We start from the raw sequence: 20,451 nt of genomic DNA, 5'->3' as shown, positions 1-20,451 counted from the left end.
CCTATTTTTACAATAGCTGCAACAGCAGACCTGGAGAAATTCATACTGGGAAGGAAACATTATTCTGTGTGTCTGCTTCTAATATTCTGACAGGGATAGCCCATCATCATCATCATCGTTGTTGTTGCGCGCCTCCCCAATCTCCGAGTGGTGAGATTTCCGGTGTCCCTGTGCTTTTCCAGGGTTTGATTTCCTTTTGGAAGAAGGTCAGCGGAGGCTGCGGCATCATTATGAAATATGGTTTGTTTACACACATTCCAACCTGAGCTCAAGGATGGAGGGGTTCAATGCATCAGCAGTCCAATATCCAGCTTTTCCATCTGGGTTGCAGGAGGCATCCTAAAGCCATGGTGCAGAGAGCCAGTCTCTCTGCCTGCCTTCAGTCACCAGCCTTTCTCTAGACTAAAAACACAAACCTCTCCTAGGCTCCAGGAGGTGGGGGGGGGAGGCTCTCCTGAAGAGTTTCAATGACAAAAGGATCTTCCCGGCTCATTCATCAGTTGCTGGGCACCTAATAGGCCCATTAACTACCTGGCCACTCTTACTTGTTTAACAAAAGAAATTCATCTAGCTAGCAGAGCCAGCCCCAAGGCACAGGATTCCAAATCAGAGGCTGGAAAAGGGACTCACAGGAATCATCCATCCCAACCCCCCAAACTCATAACATTTTTAATGTTCAATGTATTTTATCTACCAGAGTGGCTGGTCAACCAACCAGATGTGCGACTAATAAATATAATAATAATAATAATAACAACAACAACAACATTTAACAACAACAACAATAATATTTAACTACCAAAGAAGGTTGACATTCCAATAGCATGAAGAAGACTACAACTGGCTCTAACTGAGGAAGATAGTCTTACAACATAATGCATCTACTAGCTGGGACCAATTTAAAAAAGCTTTCTATTTAAACACAACTTTCTTCTTCAGGTTGAATGTTATGTAAAAACAAGCAGGGTGGAAGAGAGATAAAAGTGTTGCTGGCATGATGAACAGCCCAAGTCTGCTGTCTATTGTAGTTGTCTTGGGATAGAATGAAGGTGGTTATGGAGCCTTCATTAGATTAGAATGTGCTTGGAGCAAGAAGACTTCACCAAAAAATGGCTGCCGTCACCTAGGGAATAATAAAAACCAGCAGGTTCCTCATCTCTGTCTTGCATTCCTTGGGGCACACAGGTCTTATCTTCAGTACTTCACCCCTTCTGCATTAAATAGAGGCACTGCACCTTAAGGCACATGACTACAACAGACTTCATATATTTGAGCCATAAGCCCCATAGCCATTTCTCCCTTCCACCACAGCAGCTGCTTTTTCTTGCCCGTTTGTCTTCAAACAATAACACTGTTTCTCCTCCATGGATATGCTCCAGCAATACACATCAAATCACTCAAAGGATCAGTTTCAGATTTTACATTAGTGAGTTATGAGATAGCACTGTTGTCTTTTAAAAGATTAGACAAATTCATGGAGAATAAGGCTATCAATGGCTACTAGCGATGAGGGCTTTGCTCTGCCTCAATAATGGGAGGCGGTATGCTTCTGATACCAGTTGCTGGAAACCGCAGGATGTTAGAGTGCTCTTGCACCTGGTTAGCCACTGTGTAGCCCTGTAGTTAGCCTTTCTTGTTAGGTGGGGCAGCCTCATTTCTAGGTGGGGCATTCTCAGGGGGAGACATGTTAGCACCAATCCCCTCCCTCTCACTGGTGGAGAGGATGTGGTGGCCAGGCTAAGAGAAGGGAAAGGCAGTGAACTTCCTCATCATTCCCCCTCCATCCAGTGTGTTAACTTACTTGAATGAAGTTTAATATATTGAATTGTCCCACACTTTTTTGGGGAGAGCCCCAGAAATACCAGACTCAAAAGATTGACTTTGCCTATAGCTACAGTCCTCTTTCACCTGTGGTCTGTTCCTGTATTCTTACTCTTTATGAATTGAACTACTTTGCTAGTGAGCTCCTGAGCTTGCCTTTGATGCTGCATTAGGTATCTCAGTTTTAGATTCCAACTGAAAAACAAACTTGTCCACAGTTTGTTAGGGAAGGGCAGACAGAAAATAAAAACTATAGGGTGTGTTTGTTAACTCCTCCTTGAGAGCACCTCCTTCTAAGTCTTGTTCCTGGCCTTTAGATTTTCCTACTTGTTGGACAATCAAGGGAAAACTTTTTAACTGGCAGCTATATGAAGCATGAACTAGGCAACTGGAAACTAATTGTGGAAAGCAATTGGATTTTTTAAATTGGTTACGGGGTTGACTTTTCTGTCCAGAAACCCAGAAAAGGCCTCATATTGAGGGGCTAGGCTTACAATGTGTCTGGTTTTCGCCCAGACTCTCAGCTTTTGTTTAAAAAACAAATAAAGTTTCTAGGTGGACTCGTTCAAGAGATATACACAAAAATGTCAGCCCACCCAACTTCTGTTAAATGAGGTAGTAGCTGGCTGCTCTAACCCCACCCTTTCAGGTTTGTAGCCAATAAGTGAAGTCAGGGTTGTGATTGACAAGGCAGTAGCTAGACCCCATTGCAAGTCCAGAAAACTTGTTTTTCCCTCTTTATCTGAAAATCTCATAAACTGAGTAAGTACACAGCTTTAAGTCTTTTTCTCTCTTGTGTGCCAGAGTCAAACAGCTTTAAATTTTCCTGGGCTGTTGAAGAGGGTGCTGTTTTGAAAACCTTCCCAATATGAAGCTTTAATCCTATACATGCTTTTCTGGGAGTAAAGCTGCAATGCTAATCCCACGTACCCAGAGTAAACCCCATTGAATTCAATTGGACTTACTTTTGAGTAGACATGATTAGGATTGTGTTGTAAATTAATGGGACTTTTGAGTGAACATAGCAAAGAATTGTGTTTGAATTTAAATCTTTCCCCCTCCAATCCAATTTTTTAAAGCAGTTAGGCAGGGCTTACTTAGGTATCACTGGTTTTATTATGCAGGAAACTAATACTGACTTTATTCATTTTTAAAAATATTCTGCAATGACCAACTGGTTTTGACAATAAACTATTATATGTGGTGTATGTATTTTTTTATCTCCAGTATGTGTGTATATACATATGGAGTCTTTCCAACAACCCTGTGAGGTAGTGTTGCCGACTGAAAACAAGGCAGCTCACAATAAGAAATAAATCCCTTTAAAATGCAATAACCATAAAAACAAGTATAAAGAGTTGCAAAACAGCTTAAAGTGGCATGATTTTAAATTTTGGGTTGGACAAGTGAAGTTCCTTATCACTTGAGGTTGCAGTCCTGTACCTGTTTCTCTGTTTGATTAAGCCCCATTGAATACATTGGAACTTGCTTCTAAGTAAACATGCATAGGATTGCACTATAAACATCTGTACAGGTTGTATAAATAATAAACATCTTTGACAGTAATGCTTCCATAAATATTTCTTCTTACTATGTTCCGATAAGTATTGGATTTCTCACTATGGTTGTACATCATTATTTCCTCTACATTTTAAGTGTGCCCTTCTTCCTTGGGGTGGTCATGGTCTCCCTCTGTTGTTTTCATCCTGAGGGGCAGATTAGGCTGAGAAATGGGGACAATCAGCCCAAATAATAGAAACAAGACATGTGCTGTGCTAATCTTGTTTTAGCAGGGAGGAAGCAAAATTATTAAGACAGTTGATATAGTTCAGATGGTCACTTTAAATATGTCTGACTTCCTTTGCAATTTTAGTGAACTTTCCTATAGGAAATAATTTTCTTTTGTTTCTATTTCTGTGAATATGTGAAGTAGAGCAAAATTTGCATTAAAAAAACTCCAAACATAATTGTGGAATAATGGCACTGACTTCTGCAGAATAGTCTCCAGTGGACCTCAGGAGTGTCTCAATTTGCACAAGATAAAACAGTGGGAGGTAAAATATATTCTAGCAAAATTCTAGGTGTGCTCTATGTTTTTAATTGACCGTGCCCACCTTGCCTTAAATAAAGTGGTTTAAACATAGCAGGCTGAAAACATGCATCCTCTTTTTTCCCACAGCTAAGAGTCATTGCTGAAGTAGCAACATATTGTAATCAGTCTAATTTTACATCGAACTGCAGTTTCAGATTCAACTGTTAATGCACCCAAAATAGAAATAGAACATAACCTGCAATTTGAAACACAAAAGGCTGTCTTCACCATCATATGACATTGACCAATAAAAAGGCTTTGAAATTAATAAAAATAAATTTGACACAGATTTCTAGGATGAATAATGAGGGAAATAAAATGTTCTAGTTTAGATTCTCTGTAGAAACATTAGTAACACAGGAAAGAAGCAAAGTTAGAACACCAACAAAAATACACAAATATAATTATCTTTGAAGATGGCAGGTGTTGCCACCACTCACCATATGCTCAGAGGCACATGTGACCAAATTCTTGCAAGCTACACAGGAAGTGGATTGGACTGTGAAAGACCAACCCAAATTGTGCTTGCATTCTGACGAATTTGTAGGGCAGTCCAATATCTGACACAGGAGGTCAGGTCTCCTGCTCCCCTGGTGCATTCACTATAGCTGCCCAATTTCCCTGCTTTTAAAGTTTGATAGAAATATCTGTAGGCTATAGGTACGTTCTTAAACCGCAAGGTTTTTTGCCTGTTCGTGAATACCAGTTTTTAGTTGAGCTGGTCCCAAGCATTAAGACAGATAGGGAAATGCATTCCCAATATGCATCGGGAGACTTATCCTGCCATTTCAAAGAGATCTAGATAAGCATCACAATGTCGGTTCAAATGTAGATCTACATACAGCACAAAATGTGTAAACCTGATTCTGCATGCGATTCACCCTTGCTGAATGACAGCACTAGTGGGGGTTTTTATGATCTCGGTTTAAAAAAAGATATTTCAGTAAAGCTGACATAAGGTTGAAAATATTTAATGTTCCATGATAGAATATCTATATAAATAGCTTCATATTTGTGTATTCACATGATATCAAACTTTTTCAAATATTTTATTTTTTAGATATTCAATCCAAGCATCCTTTGATGACAGTTCCATGGAATTCCATTCAAAATGAGGGATCTGAAAGAAAATAAAAATTACTATAAAATATATGGGGAGAAATCTTAAAATAATGGAGCAAATATAGTCATGTCAATTAATTTCTATGTCTCCTCTCAGTAGGACTAACACTAGCTTCAACCCTCTAAGTCTAAATAACTTCTCTTCCTTCCTTCGAGCCAAACCTCATCTTTTCACTAAAGCCTTTGGAACAACTGCCAAGCCCCCAAACGCCACTGTAGTCTGAGTAACTGAAATGATTCCTGCTGCTTCCCCATTTTAATTCCTGCCTCTACTTCCACCTTTTTCCTCTGTTGCTCCTCTTGTGTCAATTTTTAGATTGTAAGACCATTACATCCTCACATTCTTTGTAAAATGCCACATACAAGGATGATGTAGTAACAATGGCAATAACAAAGTTCAACTGAGAACAATTCACAAGAACAGAAATCAACCTTTTGGAAGGACTGAATATTCATGACAAAAAGCATTCAAATAATAATGACATCTCAGTTAATTCTGCAATTCTATGCAATACTGATGCAAAATACTGCAGACACCATACCTGGACAACTTGGTATCCTAGAATCTCCAAATGTCGCTTCTTCATAGCAATTTCTCCTTTCAGGTGATTTGAGTTCTTGCAAAAGGCTTTTGAATCAAGAAATTCCACTGCAATTCTAAAATAAAATATAATCATTCATATGATATAACAACATATACCAGATTCAGCAACCTGAAAACAAAATCTGTTCATCCTTAGCTAAGCCAAGGCATTTGGATAATAGGGACTGAAAATTCCTGAAGTCAGGTATCTCTAACTACTGCAGAAGTGAAAAGAACAAAGGTAAAGTATGGAGAGCTTGCATATAGAAAAATGCGCATTACAATTTTAAGCTGCAAATGTATCAATCTGTTCTGAGTTTGGGGACCTATGGAGTGTCCCTGCCAAGGACAGCTTTCCCTTGATTCCTTTGAATGAAGGGATATAACTCACATTCCTTACTTTTCATGCTTGTAATACTTCAACTCCACTGAAAGAAATGGTTAAGCCTGCACAAGAAACATTTGAATGTGCATAAATCTCTTGAAATGTGTGACTTATGTTTAGAATAATAGTAAGGATATCTTAAAGCGACCTTTTAGAGCAAATAAAGTTCAATGAAGAAACGGGCTGTTCAACAACTGAGCCACTTAGAAATCAATTTGCCACTGAGTAAGCAACTAAAGTGAACATAAATTAAATATAGGTTGTCTTATCAATAAGAAAGTGAGTTTCTACATTAGAAATGCTGTAGACTCATTGAAGGAGTCCACCCTGAACAAACTACAGTAAAAGAATGGAGGAAATGAAATATCCTTCATTTGCACAAAATGACATAATCACAGCTAATGCTGATGGCTATGTGGCACCATGTGAGTATCATGATGACCATGTGATCTCAGATTGGCTGCAATCCTACAATGAAAAAGCTCCTTTAAACAATAATAAAAAGGTGCAGCAGATTGGGACAACAATGGCTTTGTAAAGAAATAAAAAAGAGCGGGGAGATTTTTTTTTCTGCAGACATTTTCATGCCTCACATCCAGATCAGCAACTTTTGTAACTAAAACCAACTCACAAAAAAACCAGCACAATATTACTTTCTGGTATCGTAATGTCTATTTATGTATCCATAACATTTGCTCATTTGATAGAAGCTGAGAAAGTCCTGTCCAAATACTTTATAATTATAGCTCTGTTATTGGTCCATCATTAAAAACTAGTACTGCTAAATCCAAAGAACCTATTGATAACCAACACTGCAAAGCAGCTGCCTTGGCTGAAAACTGACCTTTACAATGGCATACATTATATAATGCTTTAAGTTTGCTAAGTACAGTTTTAATTGGTCTAGCTCTTTCATTCACCCACCATAATAATTCACTGTTTATGTTTGAAGGTATTCTGTTCCTGCAGAAACATCTGAACTCTTTGTTTTTAAAACTCAGCTTGCCTTGGTCCAAGAACCCCAAAGGCTTTGTTGCAAACCTTAGTGCATTTCACAATGTAACATTTTATTTCAATTCCAAATTATTAATGGTTGAAAAGTACTACAGATGCTAAGAAGTGCTTCCCAGTTTAAACAGGAGTAGAGGTTGGTGTTTAGGTTCAGATCCAAGCAAGGAGCAATTTATTTTGAATGTTGTTAAAATCTTAAGTATAAGCTAATTCTGGATTACTTGAAATTGGTATTGTTTCCTTAGGGAAGAAGTGGGGAACCTTTTTCTGCCAAAGGGCCACGTTCTCTTCTGGGCAATCTTGTGGGGGGCCACATGCGAGTGGTGGGTGGGATCAGAGGCAAAAGTGGGCGGAGCATTGAATGTAAATTTTACCTTTGTACAGGAGGTTAGTTTCTACACACACCCTTCTTTATTCAGAGTTGAAGGACACATTCCAGCCAAATAAAAACACTCAAGGAAGGTGCAAGGAGACCGTGTGGGGAGTGTGGCTTGGGGAAGGGTGTGTGCCTGGGGGCAGTCCCAAGGCCCAGAGAGCTGTATTTGGCCCCTGGGCCTGAGGTGTTCCCCATCCTGACCTTAGGGAAAGATGTAGAGTAGGATGGATGAAATGACCAAGGAACACTGCTGCCTGCCCAACTGATATATAGTTTTGGTCACCAGTGACTGAAGTTATAAATGCAACTCGCCCATCACCTACTTATTAGGAGAAAGCAGAGTCAGGCAAGTTAAATGGGATAAACCAGCATTCCTTGAATTTGTACTTGCAAGCCTAGTATAAAACAGTATGGTGGAATCTCGAATAGACAACCACATGGAAAATTCATAATCCAACCTCTGAGCTCCTGGTGGTAGCCCTTTCCTTCCCAAGAACTGGCCATCTTGCCCCCAATGTACCCTCTTCAAGTCAGCCATGACAACAATCTGGTCCGTATGTGGAAGGGGCTTCTTGTTTTTATCAAGAATACATTCAAAGTCTGAAAGACAAGAATTACCACTCCTAATCATTGCTCGCTTTATCAGTTTAACATTTGTAGTAAACACTGTAGCAAATATTTTTAAATAAAAATTATACCTCAGGACTTGTCAGAACAGAAAGTGAATGTTTACAATGGGGCATTATTCCTCCACCAGTGCAATGCCACACAGCACAATGTCACTCAAATATTACAGTTATATATACAGGTACAAGTGTTTACTTATATCTTCCTCTTCTTTTAAAAAGTTTGGAATGGCTTACATGGGGCTCCCAGTGGTCTCCCATCCAGGCCCCCACTTGGCTACAACGCCGCATTACATTCAGGTGGTCCCAGACCATTCACTCACTGTTTAAGGTCAGGATAATCTACAGCAAAACTTCTCTCTCTCACACGCAAACAATAGCCTTTTATATTTAGGGGCTGACAATTCACAGCTGATGTCACTGCAGTCCCACCAAATTCAGTACAACTTTTCACACCAAGACCCTGAACACAGGCGGGGAGGGGGAGTGGCAGTTATTTACCGAGAGTCGCTGCTCTTTGCCAGACCTCCCCTTCATGGGACTAGCTTTGTTGATTGTATGTACTGGAGGCTGGGCTCGAAGGGCAGTTTAGGGATTCTGCTTGTGTACCGCCCGCCCCGCTGCACAGCAGACTCCCTGGCTGAGGTGCTTGAGGTGATCTCAGACGTGCGAATGTTGTCCCTGGAGCTGTTAGTCCTGGGTGATTTTAACATACACGCTGAGACCACTCTCACCGGAGCTCCTCAGGATTTCCTGGAAACCATGGCTTCCTGGGAACTGCGCCTTAGTAATACTGAGCCCACCCATGTAGCCAGTCATACTCTTGACCTTGTATTTGTCCCGGGGGGGGAGGGTAGTGTGCTGAAGTTAGGGGCCAATTCTTTTACCCCCGTGTCATGGTCAGACCACTATCTGGTAAAGATGGATCTCTCGATGCCGCACACCCTCCGCAGGGGAAAAGGTCCTATTAGAATGGTCCGCCCCAGGCGCCTGATGGATCCAGATGGTTTCCTGATGGCGCTTGGGGAATTGGAACCTGCTGAAGGTCGCCCGGTTGAAGCCCTGGTGATGGAGTGGAACGAGAGGATCGCCGGGGCGTTAGACCAAGTGGCTCCAAAACGTCCTCTCCCCCTGAACAGAACTCAAGTATCACCATGGTACACACCATGGTACACACCACGGTTGCGTACTTTGAGACAGGAGGTGAGACGACTTGAGCGTCGGTGGCGGAAGTCTCACTCCGAAGATGCTTGGACACAGGTTAGAGCAGCAATAGCTGCCTACCAAGTGGCGGTGAGGGCGGCAAAGAGGGAATTCTTTGCCGCCTCCATTGCATCAGCGGAGTGCTGTCCCAGGAGGTTGTTCCAAGTGGTCCGAAGCCTGGTCGGTCCAGTTGCTCAGGAACCCTTGGAACAGTCTAAGGCCTCCTGTGACAAATTAGCAAAGCACTTTGCTGACAAAATCGAGCACCTGAGGAGCTCGATTCCATGCGCCGTGGATACAGTGAGTGAGCTAGAGTTGACCAGTTGCAAACCGGTCAAATGGGATCGATTTCGGCCTCTTCCTTCTGAGGATGTGGACAAGGTGCTCTCATCTGTAAGGCCCACCACTTGTCTAAATGACCCTTGCCCATCGTGGCTCCTTATGAGCTGCAAAGAGAGATTGGGTGAGGGGATCAAGGCAATGGTTAATGCATCCCTCCAAGAGGGTGTTATGCCACTAGCCCTCAAGGAGGCTATTATTAAACCCATCTTAAAGAAGTCCTCCTTGGATCCCCAGATTCTAACCAACTTTCGCCCAATTTCGAACTTACCATTCTTGGGCAAGGTCATTGACAGAGTGGTGGCAAATCAGTTGCAGACACACTTGGATGAAACGGATTATCTAGATCCATACCAATTGGGTTTCAGGACTGGACATGGAACTGAAACAGCCTTGGTCGCTCTGGTCGATGATATGAGGAGGGCATTGGATAGGGGAGAATTCACCTTCCTTGTCCTCCTGGATCTCTCAGCGGCTTTTGATACCGTAGACCACGGTATCCTGTTAGATCGCCTGGAGAGTATGGGATTGGGAGGCACAGTCTTACAGTGGTTCCACTCCTTTCTCTCTGATAAGTGCCAACAGGTAGCATTGGGTGATGAGGTTTCAGACCCTTGGCCTCTCAATTGCGGTGTGTCACAGGGCTCTATCCTCTCACCCATGCTATTTAACATCTATGTAAAGCCGCTGGGAGAGATCATCAGGAGATTTGGGCTGCAGTGTCACCAATATGCGGATGACACTCAGCTCTATCTCTCATTTAAATCTTCACCGGAGAGGGCTGTGGAGACCATGTCCAAGTGCCTGGAATCCGTGAGTGGATGGATGGGCAGGAACAGGCTGAAGCTGAACCCTGATAAGACCGAGGTACTACTTGTGGGAGACAAGGGAGGGTTAGGAGATGTTGACCTGGTGTTTGATGGAGTGAAGTTGCCCCTACAGTACCAGGTCCACAGCCTCGGGGTTGTTCTTGATTCCAAGCTGTCCATGGAGGCTCAGATTTCGGCTGTGAGCCGGGCAGCTTGGTATCAATTACACCTTATACGTAGGCTGCAACCCTACCTCCCTGTTCAACAGCTCCCACTTGTGGTGCATGCCCTGGTCACCTCTCGATTGGACTACTGTAATGTGCTCTACGTGGGGTTACCCTTGAAAACGACCCGGAAATTACAACTTGTACAGAATGCAGTGGCGCGCTTACTTACCAACAGCCGCCGCCGAGACCACATTACGCCAGTATTATTTGATCTACACTGGCTGCCGGTTATTTTCCGGGCCCGATTCAAGGTGTTGGTATTAACCTTTAAAACCCTGTACGGTTTTGGCCCAGCTTACCTGAAAGAGCGCCTCCACCGCCACCAATTATGCCGCCCAACTAGATCAGCCACTCAAGGCCTTCTCGCAATCCCGCCAACCAAAACAGCTAGGTTGGTGGGTACTAGGGAGAGAGCCTTTTCTGTGGTGGCCCCCACTCTCTGGAACTCCCTCCCATGTGACCTTCGACATGCTCCTTCCCTAGAGGTATTCCGCAAGGCCCTGAAGACGTGGCTTTTCCAACAGGCCTTTGAGGTCCTTGGGAAGGGTAAATCTTTATGATTTTACCATCTATCATATGCTGCTAATATAAGTGCTTTTATATGTATTGATGACTGTCCAGTATCTTTATCTACTGTTATTAATATGACTGCATTTGATATCATTGTATTGCTGTATTTGATATTGTTGTATTGTTGTATTTTATCTCATTTTAATGTACGTCGCCTAGAGTGGCTAATTGCCAGATAGGCGACAAACAAATTAAATATTATTATTATTATTATTATTATTATTACTTGGAAACATGCGCTACTGATTTCAAGTATATATAATTCTAACTGGGGCTTATCCAGAGGATGTCCAAGCATTACCCAACCACATTTTATCCTAGGCCAAAAGGTTTCCACAAATTGCATGCAAATACAATAGTTATGTTAAACGGTGTGTTAGGGGGTAGCCTTACTGTGGGAAATCTTGCTATTTTTTAAAATTGGGGAAATATGTGCAAGACAGCGCTTAGACTTAAAAGGCTCATGAATACTAATTTTTAAGTTTAACCTATCATAAAATGCTAGGAAAGTGGGAAGGGCAGGGAGTTGTTACTAGTGCTCAAGACACTTATACAACCATATTCCACTCAGGAACTAAAACAGCAGTGGTTGCACAAGATGGGCAAAGAATTGCACTTTCTGAATTGCATTTTCTAATACATGGTATCCTTGAAGCTCTACCTTCAGGATGGATATTGGATCTTCCAATAAAGAATGAGAAACAACTCTGCATTTGCATAACTATAAAGAGACTATCTGGAAAACCCTTAGGTTTGTGCTTAGAATCAACAGCTTTGGATATTCACGGCTTGCTTCTGTACATTTGAGGAACTTGTCTTGGTAATAATATTTAGGAAATGCTCCAAATAAAGCATTGAACCAAAGAGGATTTTCCATTAAGCAGGCACCCACCGATTCCATAGCTGTAAGGAGTGAGTACAGACACCTTGGCAAAATGGCGTCCTCCCAAAATTTCTCCCAGCAGCCTGTGAATCTGCTGTTGCAATGCACTAAGACTAACGTTGCCTGGGGATGAAAACAAAACATAAAATTAGAAGGGAAGACAGAACAAAATCTCACCAACAACGTATGTTATATTATCCAAGGGTAGAACTCCAGTGATGCTCCTTGAGCTTTTGCTCTGCTTACTTCCAGCTGGCCTCCTTAGGCCAACACCACAGGGATGTTTGTGTCACTCCACTGGTGCAGACCTCCCTCTTCCACCTGCCCAAGATGGGGCAGTCGAGTTTCTCACATTTGAGGAAATCGCAGGGGTCAGCACACCCAGAGTGCAATGAATGAGCCTCACCCTGGGAAAATCACCTTCATGATCATGGTATCTCCCCTTGTCAGGTAAGGAAGGCAATTGCTAAAGGAAAAGTGGAGGCAATTTCCGCTGATTCACTCTTCCCTCTGCTGCAGAGGGGCTGCAGGGGAGAGTGGAATTGGCAAAAAAATCACCACCTGTCCTGGTAGTAGATACCTTGCACAGGTGTTCCAACCATCCTTATCTTTTCCATTTTTAAAAAAGTTAATATGGCACTTAAGAGCACATATGTTTAGGATGACAAAGGAGACTTGTACATAACTGAAGAACAAGTCAAGTTTCCAGTTCTGAAATTTCCTGAGTAGTAATAAATATGACTCTGTAAAGATTTTTAAACATAAATTGTGACACCTATAATATCATTGGCATTTAAGTTTAAATATTCACTTTTTTGTTGCATTTGTTGACAGTAGTACTCATGAAACCATGGAATTTGAAGCTCTGGACACTCCAAACAGACGGCTCGGTTCAGTTCCATCAGCCGTAAGCGGATCCTCCTGTTTAAGGTATCTGGTAATGCTGATTTTAAAAAAGAAAAAAGAAAGAAAAAGCAAATACCAGTTAGGCAATAGTATGCCCAATAGCACTTCTGTAAGTATAAAACAAAGAAAGCACCCCTTTAGACAAACATCACAGAAACAAATTAGAAGTCTCTTGGGCTGCAATCCAAGCCCCCTACGTTATGCCAGGCTGGGGTGTGTGTGCTGGATTGACCAGAGACATCCCTCTGCTCACTTCCAGCTGTCTTCCCACAGGCCAACACCACAGGGATGTTTGCATCACTCCATCTGTGCAGACCTCCCTCTTCCATCCACCCAGGGTAGGGCAGAGGAGGAACTGAGCCAGCCTGGGATCCACTGGATCCTGAGCTGCTCTCACAGCCAGCATCAGGCTTAATCCAGCCCAATCTGCCTCCCCTCCACCTTCCACTGCCGCTGCTGTGAGTGGCTGGGCTGTAGCTCTACTGCTCCGCAGAGCTTCAGTGGCATCAGTGGCAGGTTTGGATTGCAGTCTTACCCAGTAATACAGAAACTGAGAACTAGTAGTGCTTTCACAAAATTTGAACAACTGCAGATAGCAAAAGACAATTAACAACATAATCCTATACAGAGCTAAATCCTATTGAATTCATACTCCCAGGTAAGTGGGTATAGGACTTCAGCCAAAAATGTAGAAACTCGCTCCAGGTTTCTTCATGAAGCCAAGAAGCAGCATTACTCTTTTAGGCTTTTAGTAGATTCTGGCTGCTCGGACTTTTGAGAGCTCTTATCTATAAACTATGGAGGACAGGGAAAGCCACACCTTCTCCTCCTTTTCCCTCTCAGAGAGGGCACAAGGGGGAATAAAGTAAGCAAGTAGTAATCCTACGGGCACTTTCTTGACAGAGTCTCATTGAACAAAGTGGGACTCACAGCTGAGCAAACATGCAAATAGCCAGGCGACTACTACTATCCTTGTAATGGATTGGCTAGTATAGAAATACCTAAATAAATAAACTCTGAACAGATTAAAAGTTATAGTTGAACAGTCAAAATTAAAATGCTAATTGTACTTTCATTTAAATTTTTTTACTGAAAGTAACATTTCACTCCTGACCTAGCTTGAGTAGTATCTATGGGTTGAAATGGAAATGCACTGCCTTCAAGTCGATTCCGACTTATGGCGACCCTATGAATAGGGTTTTAATAGTAAGCGGTATTCAGAGGTGGTTTTACCATTGCCTCCCTCTGAGGCTGAGAGGCAGTGACTGGCCCAAGGTCACCCAGTGAGCTTCATGGCTGTGTGAGGATTCGAACCCTGGTCTCCCAGGTCATAGTCCAACACTCTGTAGAAAATACCTAATCCAGACTGCTCTGTGATTCTCTATATAAATCACCTTCTTTACCATTACAACTGAAATCTTTATTCTTTGTGGGGTCCAAGCAGGGTGGAAAGATAACACTGAAAACACAGTACAGCATAGATCGGTTTTCACTTTCTTCCTGTGATGGGGTGGGGGAGTCACGTACAAGAGGCAGAAATTCTTACTACGCTGAGATTTCTCCTAGGCAAGTAACATATGAATACTATGGTGCACATTAGCTATACAGGGTACTTATTTGGAGCAAAGAATCACCCTGCTTGGCCCTTTTTTACATGCTGAGAATCTAGTCATGTTCACACATCACATCACACAGCTTTGTGTGACATGAACTAACCTAGATGACTCTCAGGCTCTCAAACCTTTGTCCATACAGTTGAGAGCATGAGTTCAGAAGATTTTGATTCCATTTTGCTTAACCATGGTTTGTTGTTTCTGTTAACAGACAAACTGGATGCTGAAAACAACCAAACTTGAAATTGTGGATATATTTCAAGTTATATTATTGAAAATCAAGATAGTAATGTCTCAGAATACACTTGGTGTTTTTTTTTCTCAACAGAAGAAAACACACACATTTACAAGATGTAAGAGTCTTCTCAAAGCCCATCCAAATCTAAAGATTTACTGTGATCATTTCTTACTTTCAAGCTGGGCATCTAGCTTGGCCAGGAATTTGACGTTAAATATAGCCTTTATCACATTCTCTGGAAAATATTCAGCAACAGCCAAAGTAAAACCAAGTAGCACAAGGAGATGTGGCTCAAAACAACCTGTACAAAATAAAGATATCCTTTAAGTTACTTTTTTTTTTAAGAACTGGCAAAACAGATAGGAAATTTGAATTCTCCACATCCATACAATTACATGGAGACCCTACTCACAAGCAGGAGCTTGTCAGGGATGGGGCTAAAACTGCATCCCTGCTCCTCACTCAACTACACACAACTAACATGTACTCTATAGAGGGCTAGAATTTAATACTTTTGCATACCATTGCTTACTTATTCTACTTCTTGAAACCTAGATGTTTGGAATTTTGTAATGGTCTGGAGGAAAAGGAGGAGGAAGGATATAAAGAGTAGCAGGTGGGCTTGAAAACAGTGGTCCTGGAGTCTTGCAGGGTTAGCTTCTCAGTTCTGCAGCCTCATTGCTGCTCCTTTGTCTCTGAATGAGTACACATTAACACTGTAACATTTATCAACAGCAAACAAGTTCCTAAATTGAAACTGTGAATATTAAAATAACTGCTAATATTGGTGAAACCTTATTGATTTCCATGGGATTAAGATAGAAAAAATGACCATTGACTCAGCTCTTATGATGTCAAAACTATTTCTTCCCACAGGTTAATTCCGCTCTTGCTCCTGACAGGTTCTAGTTAACATGGGCTAAGAAAGCAACAAGTCTAACTTCAAAACAACAACAAAAAATAGAAACCGCTAATGCCCAAGAGCAAATGTAGCCAACATGGCACTCCCCAGGTACTGCTGGGCTATAACTCCCATCACCTGTGAGCAATGGCCAATGGTCAGGGATGTTGGGAGGAGTTATGTGACAAAATCAAAAGGAACCCACTTTGGCTGCCCCTGCCCAAGAGCATTTCTCAAAAAGCGATTATATCTGAGATTTCCTGGAAGATAGATCATTGCTACAGTGAAAAAAATGCTGGCAGAATCCTAATTTAACATCACGGTATGCCCACTTCAATTGGATTAAGTCTCATCAGTTGATCAGTTGGAGGAAAAACAATTCATGTGATTCATCGGGATGCTGCTGATGCCAAGCACACAGTTACTTAGGTATTGTGTGCAATCCCTGAAAGGTATATTTCAAACTCCTTCAATACTTCCATCCCCCAGTTTTCTTTTCTTTTTTTGAAGCTTTATAAAAATACATGAAACATATTTTTCTTGAATTTACAATTGCTGGGCAAATACTACAAGAGAAAGCTAATGAACTCATAGCTATCAGTCCTAGCCTGAGTATCACTGAAGGGCCTCTCTCTCCAGCTGGGGAACCATCTCAGAAGGAAGTACATGATGAAAAATATCATAGTCCTAAAAATGATTCGATTAATAGTAGATTGATGAAGCTTAGCTTCATGCCATTGGCCTTTACATTAATTTTGACAGAAGAACAGATTCCCTACCCATGTTCTCTCCAGCATGCTTTACATGAGAAAACCACTGTTAGTACTGAGTCAGTACTCCCACTCTTGTATTCATCAAGTCCTTGCCTACCACCTCTTCTCCATACATTGCAATGTTTTGTAAGGCTGTATATCTGGGCCTCCCCACAGGGTGCATGGCACATTTGCAATAGCAGCTTCTCAAGAACACAGAGCAACTTCGCAAGTGCCCTTTTCAAGAAATAACAAAATAAAATTTTATTTCCAAAGCTGTTATTTGTATCCGCAAGAGGTACATTTCCATTTATCATTTAAAATGTGCTCCTGCTTAGCACTGTAGTCATTTTGAATGACACAGAAAGTAATAGTGCCCACTTCACTGTTCACCAGTTTAAGTTCACTCTGCCTGCTGATATTTTGAAAGAACAGTCCTGCCCCCTGGAAATAACAATAGAAGGTTCTGAATTATATCAGCTTTCTTTTTTAAAAAGAGAGAGAAAAGCAATGGTTTCAACTTGTGTTCTCCTCACACTGCTGATTTGCACCTTGGGGAAAATGTCAACTAACAATTATTTCTTTCTGATGAACTTACCCAAGTAACAGCTGGCATGTCTAATGCAAGCCTCAAAAAACTCTTCACTTTGGGGAGGATCATAATTTAGAAAAGCAAAGGGAAGGAGAAGATTGTAAATTCCTGAATTGTAAACCTAGAGAAGAAAAAGGGAGGAGTTTGAGCATAGCTGTTTAATAATTCAGAAAACAACAAAAGTTAAGGAGATGGTCTGCCACAGCCATCAACCAGCCTAGTTTTCAGTTTGTGGATATCTGCAAACAAGTAAAGATCACTCATTCTGTGCTGTCCACTCATCATCCAGTGGAAAGAGACTGTTTCAGTGTAATACTACATGAACACAAGATGTGTAGTGATAGGTTCAATATAAGAAATTGTCCTAAGTTACAACATTTATGTGACTGGCCCTATGTGTTGCTTTCACTATTAAAAGGTAGGATAGTTCTCAGATTTGGGAAAAAACTATTAATGAGTCTATCCAGAGTGATTACTTGTTTGCCAGAATTCTACCCAGGATGAGCTTCAGAGCAGGCTGCAGGTGTGCATGCTCCTTCTTCTGCCCCTCCCCATATAGAGAAAAGGTTATAAGCAAATGAGAGATCCCACGTTGAATGCAGAACTGAAGGCAGACACTGGGGAAAAAAACCAAGTCACATAACCATATTCCCAGATCTGGGGATATACATTTTATAATTTCTGTATAATGGGCCCTCATCATCAATCTGTCACTAACAACATGGGCAAATTATATGTGTTCATGGAGTAGCAATTAAATCCTTCAATGTAATGTGTAAGCTAGACCCAACATATCATTAAAAAAGCTCTATGTACTAATAAGAATACACATGAAATGTAACATTACACACTGCCTGTGCTTTTAAGTGAAATAAAATAACATATTGTCAGTACCTTATCTATGTGCTGAATGGTAACAGCAGCTATTCTATCAAGTAATGGGGTACAGAGATAGGAGGTTTTGATGAGAAAAGATGAAACCTCTAGCACATTTGCCCATGTAATCTGGTCCAACAAGCGCTGAAGAACAGCCATGGTTTCTTCAAAGAGCATTTCTTCAGTCCAGTCTCCAGATGTGTATCTCAGTTCTTCTAACAGAAGATCTAGATCATTGGCTTTCTGAAGTCTCTGGAATGCACAGTTATTGACCTTTTGCAAAAGTTTTCCATGCTGCCTAGAAGGGCTTTGCTGCCTTGATTGGTCATGTCGAACCCATTTTATTACAGCTGCAGCCAAGGAATTCAAATTACTCAGGTTGCACTGAGGTATTACAGCATCCATTCGAGTGACTATGACTTCATCTATGTAAGAATTAGGAAGCACGGAAAGAGCACGAATCAACATACAAATATCCACTGGTATGACAGTAATTTGTAAACAGCTGAAATAAAAAAAAGAAATGAATCAGTGACAAGTAGTAAAATTTGGTGGACCACAAATATTTATTAATGTAATTTTCATCAAGATTCCTTGAATATTTCCTTGAAAGGGAGTCCCACCAATCAGGAGTGGGTAGCAGGAAGGGATAGCAAGAAGGGGCAGCAGCAGCATCACTAAGGCTTTCCAGGAAGAAGGTATGGAGGGGTGGGGAGGTCAGCTGTTACTGGTGTATCCACACGGCACCAATCTCCCTCTTGCCTCATCCCTCCTGGTAAGCTGCAGCAACACACATGCTGGTGTGCACCATTGCCCCTTCCCACTCCTGCAACAAATGTCAATGCAAGTTACTTACATCCAAGTCTTACATCCTATAAATTGGAAAATAGGAACAAAGACCACAAACTGGGTAGGACTCATTTTATACCAATGTAATTCACTTAAAATTATTTCACAATACATTTAGCTACTCACAATATCAAGCTTTGAAAAGCGTATGAAAATTAGAGCAGTACCCTGATTGAATTTTTTTTAATTGCTTAATGTATCAATTAATCAATCCCTGAGCACACCTTAACATGTTGAGGGGGTTGAGAGTGTCGAAGAAGCTGACAGCAATGCCGTCAGGAGTCTAGACCAAGAGGCTAGATTCCTAGCAGGGACACCCAAGGCGGAATGGTCAAAGCTGAGACACCAGACTAAGATGCATCCAAACTCAGAGGAAGGCAATGGTAAACAACCTCTGAATACAGGAATACCCCGCATTAACGTATGCAATGGGTCCAGAGCGAGTATGTAAACTGAAAATGTACTTAAAGTGAAGTACTACCTTTTTTCACTTGTGCCGCCACTGTGCCACCTCTCCTTCACGCAGAGCCTCAAAGCCCCGCGCTAAAGCCTCTGCTGCTGTGCTGTGGCGCGGCGCTTCTGCTGATCGCTATCGTGATCACGCCTCCCAGCTGATCGCTATCATGCCTCCCAGCTGATTCGTGGTCACGCAATTGCGTCTCTTTCCATCCCCCCACGCACCAAAAGAACAGGCCACAACCAAAGGTTAAGTGTCCAATCTTGCAAAGCGAGCGTACGTAAACAGGGGAATGGTGCTACTTTAAGTATGTCCGTACTCGCGAGCGTCTTTAAAGTGAAGGTCTGTATAGCGCGGTATTCCTGTACCTCTTACCATGAAAACCCTATGAACAGAGTATCCAAAATGCAACATGAGATAATGCTGGAAGATGAGACCCCCAAGTCAGAAGGCACTCACCGAGCTACTGGGGAAGAACAAAGGAAAAGTACAAGTAGTGCTGTGACTAATGATGCCACTGGGTCAATGCCCAAAGGAAGCCCAGAGGCTGATGCGCACAGATGCAAAAGGAGAGTCCGGAATTATATGACATACACAATAGGAACATGGGATGTGAGAAGCATGAACCAGGGAAAGTTACAAATTGTCAAGCAAGAAATGGAACATATCCACATTACAATACTTGGCGTCAGTGAATTGAAATGGATGGGAATGGGACACTTTTAATCAGGCAATTACAAAATATTTTATGCAGGAAATGAGAAATTAAGAAGAAATGGGGTTGCTTTAATAGGGATGTAGCAAAAGCAGTTAGGAGCTATAACGCAAGTCTGAGCGACTGATATCAATGAGATTTAATAGGAAACCTATTAACATAACCATCATCCAAATTATGTTCCAATGGCAAATGCAGAAGAAGAGGAATTGGAAAGATTTTACGGAGAAGTACAGGAAGAAATTGGTCACACACCAAAACAAGAAGTGCTGATAATCATGGGGGACTGGAATGCAAAAGTACGGAACAGAGAAGAACCAAGAACTGTGGGGAAATGGGGCTTAGGAGATAGAAATGAAGCAGGAGAAAGACTTACTGAATTATGTGAAGCCAATAATTTGTTTCTTGCAAACACATTTTCTGAGCAACTGAAAAGATGAACAAAGTTAGACCAACCAAATCTCACCCCGTCTCTCAGGAAGTTCCATATCTGTCACAATCAGGT

The 20,451-nt window shown here is 41.7% G+C and overlaps 1 protein-coding gene and 1 non-coding gene across 7 annotated transcripts in view; both read right to left on the bottom strand.

The window, feature by feature from the left end:
• Positions 1–4,878: 4,878 nt before the first annotated feature.
• Positions 4,879–20,451, bottom strand: part of FASTKD1 (FAST kinase domains 1) — a 40,223-nt gene continuing 24,650 nt past the window's right edge. For all 6 annotated transcript variants that reach the window (XM_061608553.1, XM_061608552.1, XM_061608554.1 and 3 more), the window contains 8 exons: positions 17,944–18,430; positions 17,056–17,170; positions 14,977–15,105; positions 12,859–12,990; positions 12,057–12,170; positions 7,849–7,990; positions 5,578–5,692; positions 4,879–5,033 (listed from right to left, as the gene is read on the bottom strand). In XM_061608553.1, the coding sequence (XP_061464537.1) occupies positions 4,944–5,033; positions 5,578–5,692; positions 7,849–7,990; positions 12,057–12,170; positions 12,859–12,990; positions 14,977–15,105; positions 17,056–17,170; positions 17,944–18,430 (1,324 nt within the window). In that variant the 3' untranslated portion in view covers positions 4,879–4,943. The remainder of the gene's footprint in view (positions 5,034–5,577; positions 5,693–7,848; positions 7,991–12,056; positions 12,171–12,858; positions 12,991–14,976; positions 15,106–17,055; positions 17,171–17,943; positions 18,431–20,451) is intronic.
• On the bottom strand, positions 12,344–12,505 carry LOC133378625 (U1 spliceosomal RNA). The gene has a single exon (XR_009761070.1). It is a non-coding gene; the product is annotated as a U1 spliceosomal RNA (small nuclear RNA).

Source organism: Rhineura floridana, chromosome 2 (assembly GCF_030035675.1).
Source record: "Rhineura floridana isolate rRhiFlo1 chromosome 2, rRhiFlo1.hap2, whole genome shotgun sequence".
Classification (NCBI taxonomy): Eukaryota; Metazoa; Chordata; class Lepidosauria; order Squamata; family Rhineuridae; genus Rhineura; species Rhineura floridana.
Note: the sequence above shows the minus strand (reverse complement) of the source record. Positions and strands in the feature narration are given on the sequence as shown.